The 13,430-nt window shown below is 45.1% G+C and overlaps 2 protein-coding genes across 14 annotated transcripts in view; one reads left to right on the top strand and one right to left on the bottom strand.

Annotated features, from left to right (window-relative positions):
• Nucleotides 1-895, bottom strand: part of DPH6 (diphthamine biosynthesis 6) — a 225,223-nt gene extending 224,328 nt beyond the window's left edge. For 2 of the 5 annotated variants that reach the window (XM_083166826.1, XM_083166830.1), the window contains exon 1: nt 825-844. The gene's annotated coding sequence lies outside the window, so the exon portion shown is untranslated. Of the gene's footprint in view, nt 1-824 lie in introns of all 5 variants that reach the window. The other 3 variants (XM_083166828.1, XM_083166829.1, XM_083166831.1) reach the window with 3 other exon arrangements.
• The window catches only part of CDIN1 (CDAN1 interacting nuclease 1), a 284,765-nt gene that overhangs the window by 6,906 nt on the left and 264,429 nt on the right, over nt 1-13,430 (top strand). For 4 of the 9 annotated variants that reach the window (XM_083166845.1, XM_083166851.1, XM_083166853.1 and 1 more), the window contains one exon: nt 7,087-7,189. In XM_083166845.1, the coding sequence (XP_083022971.1) occupies nt 7,089-7,189 (101 nt within the window). In that variant the 5' untranslated portion in view covers nt 7,087-7,088. Of the gene's footprint in view, nt 1-912; nt 1,088-7,086; nt 7,190-13,430 lie in introns of those variants that run through there. The other 5 variants (XM_083166850.1, XM_083166844.1, XM_083166854.1 and 2 more) reach the window with 4 other exon arrangements.

Here is a 13,430-nt window from a genome sequence, read left to right as displayed (position 1 = left end):
GTGGTTTGGACTTCGTGACAGTCCTCCCAAAAATGGTTTTGACGCTTCTTTTTCAAGGTGTAACACAAGCAAGTGTAAAAAAGATTTACCTTAAATAAGGGAGTGAGGACACTGAAAAAGAAGGCGTGCTCAGAAACGTAAACGTATAATACGTTGGATACGTATTATATGTATATACAGTATGGTAGTCTGCAGATGTGTGTGTGTAATATATATACAGGTCGGGTATCCCGTATCCGGGCATCCCGTATCCGAATTATTCCAAAAACCGTGTTTTTTTTGGAATAATTCAAATTTAATTTTTTTATTCCCCCCCCCAACCCTTTTTTAATACTTACCAAGTCCTCCGGCATCCATAGCAGGCCTTCAGCATCCTCTCCAGAGTCTCCAGCGGTCCCAGGAGTGCTTTGCGCGAGTGCGCGCCGGTGACATCACCGGCGCGCCTGGGAACTTGCACAAAGCACTCCTGGGACCACTGGAGAAGCCGGAAACGGTGCTGGTGGCCTGCCATGGACGCCGAGGGACCATCGGGGAACCACCAGGGGCAGGTAAGTATGGCTAAAAAAAGATTATTCCAAAACCCGGAATATTCCCTTATCCGGAATGCTCGTGGTCCCGAGCATTTCGGATAAGGGATACTCAACCTGTGTGTATATATATAATTACGCACACACTGATATTTTCAGCACCGGGTATACTAGTTGTCCTGAACAGCTCAGCTGTGACTCTCACAACTGTGCAGACTATTCGCAGCTCTGCACCAGTGCATACAGACACCCTACTTCTAGTTTGGGGAAGAGGGATGGCCGGCTAGAGTGTCATACCGGACGGCTGCGCTGCTGACCTGGGACCGTCCTGCATGTCTCGCAGTACCAGGTGTGCAGCCGGAGAGCTTACTAGCTGCTGCCTGATGACATCAGCGCTGTGCGCCGGCAGACACAGCGTCCCCGTTGCTGTGGGGATAGGACGCGTGACGTCAGTACCCGGCGCACGCGGGAAGACCAGCGCTCGGCTGCTGCAGCGCAAGGAGGAGCACGTGACCACCAGCTGAGGTATATAGAACACTGTGCAGGGCCGGGGCGGGAAGGTGAGCTGCTTGTTTGCACGGGCTGTTTATGTATGCACGTGTAATAGCGGCGCCCTGTTCCTTGTGTTCAGGCCACGGTTTGCATACACAGTGTTACACACAGAGGTGGGAGCTAATGTGTCTTTGGTGGGTACGGGGGCTTATCGCCTAATGTGTGGCATCTGCCAGCCTGGTGATCGCTCTAGTGGAACTGTTCCCGAACAGTCCAGGTTTTAAGCATATCCTTGGTTGAGCACGGATGGTTAACTCAGATGGGAGGAGATTACATGTGACCATGCATGGATATACTTTAAACCCGGACTGCCCACAACCATGAAGGGTGTCCTGCCACAGGCTGTTACAGCATCAGCTTGCTGGAAGGAAGGAGCCTGGGACATTGAACTTGTGTTTGTTTATGTTGAAACTGTTCATTCCTAAACAAATAACCCACATATGTAACGATAACACATACTGATAGGAAAGCTGGTTACACACTGGGTGGTGCATGGCTGATATCGTTAGCAATATTGTACAGTATGTATGGTCTTGTATGCAGTGGTCGAAGTGGAAATTTTGAAGTGGGGGTATGGAAATTTTGAAGTGGGGGTATGGAAAAGTAAAGAGTGAATATAGTGCGCACCTTCGGACACCCCCCTGTCCATCAACGTCCCCTGCCAGACTGCCCCGTTGTACAGGGGTATTACAAAAGCACAATATGCGCTGCTGAGTGATCAGAGAGCATCCTGAGATTCAGATTAAAGTGGCGGTATGGCATACCCCCGTATACCGCCCCACTTCGACCACTGCTTGTATGGGTAAAAACCGGACAGGACCCCGGAACGGACGGGGGGGGGGGGGGGGGGGTTAGGGATTTGCATTGACAGGGTTGTGCCGTCTGGCATGACTGCTCTGACACCTGTCACCGGGGAGTGGAGGAGGGAGAGAAAACTTGCTTCCCTGCATGGTCCGGGGGTATAATAAAAACTGGAACGGTCTGGACCACAGAGGGAGGCTGTAGCCCATGTCCCTGGTGAGATCTATCATGCCCCCCCCCCCAGACAAGATGGGACACTACAAGCTCCGGAATGCAGAGTTTGATGTCCGGTCTGGCATTCCAGGGTCTTGCCATGGTCAGTTTTCCTTTTCTCAGTACCTGTACAGTTAGTGTCTTCAGTGACGTACAGGTGCTGGTTAACGACCCACCCCCGTCATCTTTACATGCAGCTCAATCAACGACAGCATGTATGGAGCGGGTGACTATATCGGTCAGTGTGTATGCATGATCTATTAATTGGGCCAAGGTTTAGGAATGGCTATCGGTGCAGGCGCCATCAATTGTTGGCAACAGTGGCCGCATGATACGCAATGGATGGCCATTGATGGTTTTGCCCATTGATATATGGTTTGTCAGCGCTCAAGATACTATTGTGCGAAGAGGCTGCTGAGTTGGAGCTGTCCGTGCTCACAATATATGGCAAATCAGGTAGGGTTAACTCCGCGCTCACCTTCTATACCAGGGCTGGGAAACACCGACCCTCCATATGTTGATGAACTACACATCCCAGCATGCCTTGCATCAGTTTCAGCATGGCCACATAGCAAAACGAATGCAAAGCATCCTGGGATGTGTAGTTTATTAACATCTGGAGGGCCGGTGCTGCCCAGCCCTGTTCTATACTGAAGTATGTGGGTGCACAAAGGGTTATGTGAATGATGACCTGTACTTATGTAAATTGCAAGATACTGAGGGATATCTGCTGGTGCGAGGATCAATACGATGAGACAGAAATCTGATTTGTTAATAAACAGAATGTGTTTATTCTTAAGTGTGCAAACACAAATTACTAGTCATAAAACCCAGATTGCATGTGTCAGTGAAAAATAATAATCTCAGTGATCTGGATGCCCGAGTATGTGAAAAAGGGTGGGGGGAAGGGGTTGGGTGGACTCCTCGCTAATGCTGGCCACACATCAGACCAACTTTTCTCCAACCATCCAACTAGTTGGTTGGATGGAATAAAAACGTGGTGCTGGATTGGAGCAAATGTAATTAAGTAATTTGTTTCCTAAATCAAAAAATGGACAACAGCTGTTACTCAGACAATGTACTGTAGTTGGACCTATTTGATTTAAACAATTTCACTGAATGTTTTTGTCCATTCTCCTGAGTTTGTAATTTAATTGCTTATTGGCATTTGCCCCATACAGTACCAGATTTTAAGTCCAACCAACTAGTTGGATGGTTGGAGGAAAGTTGGTCTGATGTGTGGCCAGCATAAGTGTACCCAGGGGCAATGTGGGCCGCTGGGTGAAGAGGGTCAGGAAGTCTAAGCAATGGTAAGTGGTGATCCGCAAAAGCAGTTGCAGTCAGGGTAATATGCAGCCAAAGCACAGGGGGGTGGTGCAGGGGGCTGGCATACCCCCCCCCCCCGCAGTGCATCGCTCACCTGTGTCTGATGAAATGTCCGAGAACCGTCTCACGAAGTCTGGTCGATCTGTACTCCAGCCGCAGCTCTGACAGCAGTGCTGCTGTGCTGTGTGCCGGCTCTATATTGCTGGGTGACAGTGGCGTAACTAGATACATGTGGGCCCCATAGCAAAAGTTTTTAAGGGCCCCTATTCATCATCTAATGCTGAAAAATGTATACAGCACATGATACTTTGACAGGGAAGGTGGCCTCTCTCAGCTCTGGGCCCCATAGCAGCTGCACCCCCTGCACCTATGGTAGTTACGCCCTTGCTGGGTGAGACGCGACTTCCGGGTTACGGTGCCGGCTGAGCAGAGTTGCCGGCGTCCGTCTCAGTCAGTTGCTATAGGCTCGACTCCCGGCCGGGAGGAGACTTGCTGGTGATGTGCAGTAGGAGAAGTAGATGTATGGGTGCTGTTGTGACCAACGCGTTTCGACTTTAGCACTTTCAAGGGATTTGCCCATTGATGGTCATCCCTTTACTAACTGGCCTATGACCCAATCAAACTCTGTGGGGCAGGGCTATTATTATTATTATTATTATTATTATTATTATTATTACATATTATTTATAAGGTGACACAAGTGGCTCGCAGCGCCGTACTTAGGGCACATAATTAGAGCAATACAGGGTACACAGGACTAAACATAACAGTAACTGAAGAACAAAACCAGAGCACAAGTAACAATTAGCATCACAATTCTCAGTACACAATACAGCTGAGATGTAGGGAAGCAGAGGAGTAGTCTGCATAGTACCATAGTGTTCCTACTAGGAACAGGGGCGGGCAGGGCGCCGCTGCACGGGGGCAGTGTCAAGGGGGCGGACCGGGCCCGCTGATGGCACTGTTCTGGGCGTGCTCGGGCCGTGACGAAAAGGGGCGGGCCTGGCCGCACCGAAGGCTCTCCGCTGCAGGGGAAGCGCCGGGCACCGCTATATACTGCGGTCCCGGGCTTCCCCGGTATCACCATAAGAGGAGGAGGCAGGCTGTTTTAGCGGGGCGCTGCCAGAGGGGCAGGGCGCATTTTTGCCCTTTAAAAATCGGGCAGGGCGCCGCGCCCCGCTAAAACAGCCTAGCGGGAACACTAGTAAGAGGGGTAAGTAGTCAGTGGTAGAAATTAATGAACACAAGTTAGAAGGGATGCAGGTGTATATGGGTAAGAGAGCTATGAGAACAGGAGGGAAGAGGGCCCTGCTCCAAGGAGCTTACAGTCTAGTGCAGGGGTTCCCAAACTTTTTGAATCACAGCACCCTAAAGTATCAGAATATTTTTCACGGCACCCCTAGCCCAAAAGTTGGCTACTAATTTCAGAAACAATATTAAAAAAGTTGTGATTTAATTGTTTTCCTTAGGTCCACTTATGTGGTGAGAAACAGGATTCACTTCTGTTTACCCATATATTCTTAATTGGAAGCCACAAGCACTGATTTTGCCTATTTCATTGGCCATAAATAACTTGAATTGATTCTGGACCACCAACCTGAGGCACCCCTGCAAGTGCTCCAAGGCACCCCAGGGAGCCTAGGCGCACTGTGTGGGAACCACTGGTCTAGAGGGTTATGCTTTAACGCAAAACTATTTGTTTATGCTGTGCCATAAATGTAGGGAGACCATCTGGTTCTCCCCCGTCGTTGGCAAAGGTATTCTATATTGACAATAAACCATCGTTGATTGAAACGAATCAATGGGCGATGGCTATTATTACCCAGATTTGGGAGGGGGTCATGTGTGTGGCATCTCCACACTTGTCACAAATTAACTGGAAATTCATTATAATGCAGGTGCTGATTGTGTACTGTCATATGTAAGTAGTGGAGTAAAATCAGGTCTACAGTATGTAATGTGGTTATGGTAGGGGTTCCTAAACTGTTTGAATCCCAGCACCCCGAAGCATACTTTTTTTTAATTTTTATTATTATTATTTTTTTGCGACACTGCTAGGCTAAATGTTTATCATTGAGAAAGTCAGAAACAAATATTTAGTTAAATAAATTGTTTATCTCATCCTTATGCTCGGTACACGCCTAAAGATTTTTTGTTACTTGTGAACTATAATGGCGCCCACGATAATTAGTCGCGCGATTTTTAATCGCATCGCATCACCCGATGGCATGCGATGCGATTTAAGCCCCCTATGCGATGTAAAATTGTATAAGCACTCTAATGGGTGCTTACAATGTTAAATGCACCCCCACACCACCCCCCAAGTATAAACGTGAACCCGAAGCGCGGTGAGCCCGCGAGGGGCGGCGTTACACGTCCTCCGTACTTTTCATACCCCCACTATCCACGTCGGCGTGGAGTTGATTTTATAAAGTGCACCGAGCCTGAAGCGTGGCGAGCGGATGCGTATACCTGTGAAGTTCTGCCCGCCACGCTTCGGGCTCGGAGGCTCGCTGCGCTCGCCATACTTTGTAGAGTCAACTCCACGCTGACGTGGATAGTGGGGGTATGAAAAGGTTGAAGGAAGCGTACCGCCGCCCCTCGCGGACTCGCCACGCTTCAGGTTCATGTTTATACTTGGGGGTGGCATGGGGGTGCATTTAACATTGTAAGCACCAATTAGGGTGCTTATATAAGTTATAATCGCATTGTATGCCATATACAATGCCATACAATTTTAAAATTGTATGACATTGTGGAACATCGTGCAATATCGCATCGATCACATGCTTTATGGTCTGCAATGCGATGGGCGCCGTGATAGTACACAAGTACCGATTTATCTGTCCATTCTATCTGGTGAGAACAAAAATCTGGTAATGTTTGCGATTAGAGAATTTAACTTTAGCTCCAAAACACTGGAGAACAGACAATATCATTCAGACAAATTAGTTAAATCCATTTGTTTTATTACATTTATGAGAATGATTGTTTTTGTGGTTGTTGTCATTTGCTCCCATACATTTATAAGAAATGCTGAAAAACTGTCGATCAGATATTACCAGGTTTTTGTTACAACCAGCCCAATCTGACAATCCATCTGTAGATGTATGGCCAGCTTTAGACGGCATGTAAATCGGTGCTCTTACCAATAGAGCAGGCCTGTGACGTTACAAACACACTGCACGTTTCAGAAGTGGCCATTACTATATAGAGTTTATAGGGAGAATTCAATTATCAGTGATCCTGTTTTACCGCATTTTTTGGAGGGGTAATTCAATTACCCCCTGAATTGTTTGCATCTGTTTTTCCATGAAAATGCCACAGGTTTTGGAATAATATGCCAGTTCCTGGTGTTTTTTTGCTATCACGGCTACAAAAGCAGCGTTTCCCCCTGTGGATTAAGGGTACACCTATTTGAATTCCTCCCATGTGTTATGGTAATAAACATTCACTTGAATGAATTAATGTCCCAACGGACATAACTGTAAAAGTAGAAATAATGAAATGCCTCTGTGGGATTTTTGTTAAATGTAGACCGTTCTTAAAACTTTCTAATCCTTTTCCAGTTTTATTTAATTACGTTTTTGGGTGAAAAATCTTAATTTGGCCTCGATCAAAAAGTCATAGAAATGTTAGATAAAACAATTTATTTTTTATTTCCCAGCGATGAAGCTAAGTAAGGCGAAGTATGATGAGATCGCCCGTTACATCTCTACTCTGAAGCCCACCAGACAATGCACGAGGCGGCTGAAGGAGAGGTTTCCCAGGTGAGTGCAGCCCATGGGCCTGATTCTAGGGATGCAAAAGTGTGTAGAGCCCATAGTACGCATGCTCAAGGCCATCCTTCGATTTAAAAACCTTCTACTATTTTTTTTGTTTTGTTCGCAAGGTGATTGACAGGGAGCCGGTGTTGGGGTGGTGGTAAATGGCCTTTTTTGGGGGGTAGCGTCGTAAAAAATGCAGGCATGCCCGGGTGTTTTATGGGGAAGTCATGTGACCTTGGCCACGATCAGACTGCTTCTATCAAAGCCACCAACTAAGAGGGTTATTCTTATTCATTCAGAAAGGCACAATCACTCTCTAATGGACAAAACCATATGCACTGTAGGTGGGGCTGATGTAACATGTGCAGAGAGAGTTAGATTTGGGTGGGTTATTTTGTTTCTGTGCAGGGTAAATACTGACTGCTTTATTTTTACACTGCAATATATATTTCAGTTTGAAGTAAAACCCCACCCAAATCTAACTCTCTGCACATGTTACATCAGCCCTACCTGCAGTGCATATGGTTTTGTCTATTAGAGAGTGATTGTGCCTTTCCGAGTAAATAAGAATAACCCCCTAAGTCTTGGGCTACGCACACAATGTGAAAATCGTTGGATGGTGGCTAAGCAATCCACAGGCTTGTGCGGGACAGGATTTCATTATGGCAGCGCGGTGTACAACTGATCGTTGAATCAGGCCCCATGCCTCTACCGTATATATACAGAGCTTTCTGATCATATAACTGTCCTTTTAAGTTTTAAACATAATTAGCGTTGTTATTTTGTAAGCAATTGTATTTCTATCTCTGTTATAAATGGGTTCCTAAGCGGCGTCTTACACCCGATTCTCGCAGCCGGTGTTGATCACGTGGTTGCTGCTGAAGCAAAGTATATATAATACTGCTAGTGTTCCTGAGGCCGTAGCAGAAGGGTTAATTGAGATGCTTTGGATTGCAAGTGTTATTATGCTAATTGCCCCCAATGGCTTGTGATTTTGTGGAGGTAACCACTTTCTGGCAGTGCCCACAAGCTATGAAACCAATGGGTTATGTGCTCAGTGATAATCTCCGAGTTGCAGAGTGAAACTCGCCTGTGTTCTGCTGCCAGGGAAATGTTGGCAGAGGCTGCGCCTGTGTCTGCTCATCCAGTGTGTTTGAAGAGGAAGGTAATATTGTGTAGCATTAGCTTGCACTTCAGGGTCCATTTAGCTAAACTGGCAAATGGGCCAAGCCTATACCAGTAAGTAAAAGGTACATAAGGGAGTCAGTGTGGTATTCCTGGCATTACAAGCCGCTTGGTTGTAATCGTCAAATTGGGAGCGATCTACTCGAAGAGTCTCAGGGTTTCTCATTGGAATGCAAGACAAAAGCCAGGGAAAGATTACATCTTCTAATGACATCAGGTTTTTTTTCTTGTGAGTTCTTCTTCTAACTAATGTACTTTCTAGTGATTCCACCTCCTTCCCTCCTCACCCACACTGTTCCCCTTTTTGTAACCCCTACATCATTATTTAAAGAAAGTTCTGTACTTGAACTTAGGTGAACGACACAAACTGCTAAAGCCTCAGATATCCCCGTGAGCCAAAACTGGGTTTTGATGGGTTGTGTAATTTTAGAGATGTGCAGGTTTGGATTAACCCAGATCTGGAACTGGGATCTTATTGGTTGTCACATGTTTTGGCTGCAAGACATGTGACAGTTGGTTAGCCAATAAGGTCTCAGTTTGAGATCTGGGTAAATCCAGAACCTGCACATTTCTAGTAATATTACAATGGCGACTAGGACCTGGCTGGGACTATTAGATTGCTTGGGAAGTAAAAAATGTTAATACTTTATCAATGTAATGTTAATTGAAAGTAGTGGTTTGCGATATTCTTAAATAATGAGTTCACCCTTTATTGTCTTAAGAGCTCAGGGGGCCCCGTGGTGAGCTGTCATATGTATTGAGACTAGAGATGTGCAGTATCCAGCTGTCGCATGTTTTGGAGCAAAAACATGTGACCGCATGTAGCCAATAAGATCCCGTTTAGAGGTAAATCCGGAAATGCACATCTCTAATTGAGACCCCGTGGTGGTGGGACTTGGTATGTATAGGGTGGACTGATGGTATAACCTGTGGGCCATTAGAGGCATACAATAGTATGCCTCGCACAATATTTATTTTTTGTATACCACATGTATGTAACAAGTATATTAACAAATATACATATTAAATACCCCCCCCCCCCCCCCAAAAAAAAATCAAACTGTGGGGGGCTTTCCAATTTAATAGTATTATGTTGGTATCTTTATATAATATAATTGTATATGCTTCCCCTTTGTTTAATACCGTAGGAGTTAACATTCTGCTCCTGTGCGTCCGCCATGTGGACTAATCCTATGAATTTATGGTGGCAGAACCTCGATCAATAAAGCCGCTGAATTAGCAATCTCAGGTGCTGTTCTGGGGGCCACTGTTCTTTATTAGAACTGTTCCAGATCGCGCCTTTATGAAGGTTATAGCATAGCGTAATAGTATACATCTTTATTATTGTTTTTGTCTTCTTAATTTAAGATAAGTTTATGTCTCCTATTTTGTTTCTGAATTGGAAACAGCCTGTGCCATTTACCTTGTGCGTGCCGGTATCCTGGGGGACAGACATCCAAGCCCAACTTCATTTCACTCTGGACAAGTCACTTTGTCACGTTCTACTGAATTAGATTGTATACTCCTTAGGGTACAGACACATTCTCTTTCCCCGCTATTATGTGGTACTTCTATTTCTTCCCAATGACAATCTGATGCATAGCGTTGGAAGGCGACTTGTGTACTGGGCTGTTCCGCACTTCTCATTGATTCCAAATTAGGAGGAGTTGACGTGAGGCATCAATCATACGCCATCCAGGCTGTATAGTGCACGAGGACCACTCGCCTAGTAAATGCTAGCCTCCCGCAGAGAGAAGCATCTGATGGCAGCACGTCAGTAAGTGGCCTGTCACAGTCGCTGACTCCATGCTATATAGACAACAATTTTAATATCAGTTCTAATAGAAAGATAATGTACTTTGTTTTGGTTTTTCGTTGCTGGAAGCTTTTAACTCACCCGTCACCAAGAACATCATCTACCCTAATGCTTGGATCTGCCGGAACTATGGTGCTGTTGTGATTTTTTTTTTCTTGCTTCTATACGCAGAACCGATCGGAAATACCTTTTTAAAAAACCCTGGATTTGAAATCTCATCAGATTTGAAATGTAGTATTTTATCCTGTAAAATACTTTATGGTCAGTTTTGATCCAGATTGTTGTGTTAGTGAATTATATACAGTTTTCATTTACAGTGAGACACTAAAGTGAGACACTAACAATGTGAATTTGATAAAATTCAACCGGAACCATAATCTCCTTCCATATGCACAAATTTCATGTATAGTTTAGTGGTTCCCAAACTGTCTAGATCTGCTAGAACTGGGTGCCTCTGATTTGTGGTCCAGGACCAAATCATTTTACTAATGGTGCACATACACTAGTGCGATCGGATGCGATTTCCCATCGTGAAATGTTTTTTTTTTTTCAGAAGACCGAGTGGTCCTCTGATTAGCTGAGAGAGCTCTCTGCCCTCTTATTGTCTGACACTTGTGATGGCATGCCATTTGTCGCGGCGGTTTAGAGAAATAAAATAAAATTTTCTCACATGTGTATGGGTACCATTATTGTAATCAAATTGTCAGCCGCTAGTAGCTGCCAATCATAAACCGTGGACAGTCATAAACACAGTTGTGCACCACCACAAAGCTGTAGGAACTGTTAACTTAATGTAATATTTGTTTCCAGGTTGATCACTAAAAATCTCTTATACTAGAGAAGCCATGAAAAGAAATGCTGATGCTCTAGATGAGGGCTGGCCAAACCGGTACTTGATCTACAAACCGTTCATGATTTCCAGGCCACCTCTGGGTCTGTAGAATGTGTCGGTTAGGAATGAATGCAGCACATGTTTGAAAATGTGATTGCAATGACTGCACCTGTGCTTTTAGTTAGGACAGGGCTGGCCAAACCGTTCCTCTATCTACCAACGGTCCTCGTTTTCCAAATCACCTGGCTGGTGCACAGCTGTAGTCATTACTGTCATATTTCCCTATCACCTAGCTGGTGCACAGGTGTAGTCATTACTAACTGTCACATGACCCACATCACCTAGCTGGTGCACAGCTGTAGTCATTACTGTCACATTTCCCATATCACCTAGCTGGTGCACAGGTGTAGTCATTACTAACTGTCACATTTTCAAACCTTCTGCATTCATTCCTACAATAGATCCACAGGTGGCCTGATAAACATGAACTGTTGGTAGATCTTGAGGACAGGTTTGGACACCCCTTCTTTAGGGTATATTGATTTTAAGAACATTGAATAACTGCTGGCATAGTGAATGCTCGGTTTCACTAATTGTCAGCATTTTAATGTTTTCAAAGTGTGGCCCCAGATACTTGTGTATCTGTGGCTGACAACTTACATTTTATTTTTTCCATAACTCCAAAGTATTTTGACTTTGGGTGGCAGTAGACTACCGTCCCTATCCAACATGGTCACCAGTTTCCACTAATAGCGATGGTCTGTTACTGTGTGTGTTGTGGCGCCAAGCTGTCATTAAGATCTGAGAACACACGAGGCTGGCCTGCAGGAACTTTCTGCGGAAGGATAGAAGACTTAAGCGTTTATGTTGCTCTGATTATGGAACCAGTGGCCATGCTTTAAGTCATTCCCTAAATATTGTGCGCCTACCAGGAAGGCAGCTCTGTCCTGTGAGGGGCTGCTGCTGTCACCCACAACAAATAAACTTAAATTGGGCATGTGGCCTGTCCTGTCTTTATGAACAGAGCTCTCTGCTCAAAAGGGGATGTAGATTCAGGATAATGCTAGCGAAAACCCTTTCAGCAGGTATTTTTTGATCTTTAGTTCTGTTTTACGTGATCTGATCAGTTCAGCGAGATTTACATGGTCAGATCCAATACAGATCTTTCATCTAGTGAGCCTGCTACAACATCAGGCTTTCCATAGATCTTCTAGAAAAAAGAAAATGCAGGTGCACGCTCTTGTCAGAACAGGTAAGCCGGCCATACACTAGGCGACATCTCCGAGTGGAGAAGTCGCTCGGAATCCACCCTGGACCCGTCCGGGAACCTCCCTGGCAGCATTTAGGATCCTTTTGCGTACGATATATCGCATTGCGATCCAACAGATCTCCTATTTTGAGGCTCCAATGCGATGCGCTCAAGGCTGCACATCGCATCGGACCTGCAGTCAAGTACATGCGATTTGGATGCTTTTTATGCAATTGATTGCCGCAATCGCATACAAAGTGACCAAATCACATGTATAGTGCTCTAATGTATGGGAACCTTCACAATAAACTCTGCAAATTTAACATGGAGCAGAATTGAGGTTCGTAACCTCATCAGGGATGTTGGCACATTTGTGTATGATTGAAAAAGAGTGGTTTATTTAATTGCAAATATTTTGAAAGTTTGAATATATATTTAGAACTAAATCGGTCAATATAATATTTAAAGTCTATTTACAGACCACATATTTATCATTTATGCCATAGGATTATCTCACTATGCTCCTCCAATCAAATATATTACCCATAGAATTGCTTTCCGTTATCCTAGCGGGACGCTATGAGAAGCAGTCCACTTTCTCGCTCATCTGCTGGTAATACAGCTGAAAGTCCCCCCAGTATGTACGGGCAGTGATAAGTAGCCGGGCCAGCAATGACCACTTATCACTGCCCGTACATTCTGGGGGGGGCTTTCAGCTGAAAGTCGCCCATTGTGTATGAGCCTTTAAGTGGATACACCACCAAAAAATGTAAATTGGTAGAAGGTTGGATCCATGATCATTTTGGATGGAGTTGGACATTACCCAAAAAAGCATCTTAAAAATCCTCCACGATGCCACAACAAAAACGTTGTCGAAAAATGCAGAAGTTCAGTGAGTGAAATGTATGGAACCCATCAGCCACCAAAGACCTAGCCATCACAATGGAAGCAGCTGCATGAGAGCTGTTCATGTGCTAAAAAGTTTTAAGTGCTACAATAATTCTGCTCGTAGACAGCCTGGCCACAATAACCCAGAGGGCCCAACTCTCCAAACCCATTCCTAATACTGAAATACAGTATATACAGGTGGGAGGGGTTCTAGTCCTGAAACAGTCTCCGCCTTCAGGTGTGCACGTGTTAGTGTGCACCTGCAGTTTTTTTT

Source organism: Crinia signifera, chromosome 12 (genome assembly GCF_055691185.1).
Source record: "Crinia signifera chromosome 12, ASM5569118v1, whole genome shotgun sequence".
In the NCBI taxonomy this organism is placed as follows: Eukaryota; Metazoa; Chordata; class Amphibia; order Anura; family Myobatrachidae; genus Crinia; species Crinia signifera.
This window is presented reverse-complemented; position numbering and strand designations above follow the sequence as displayed.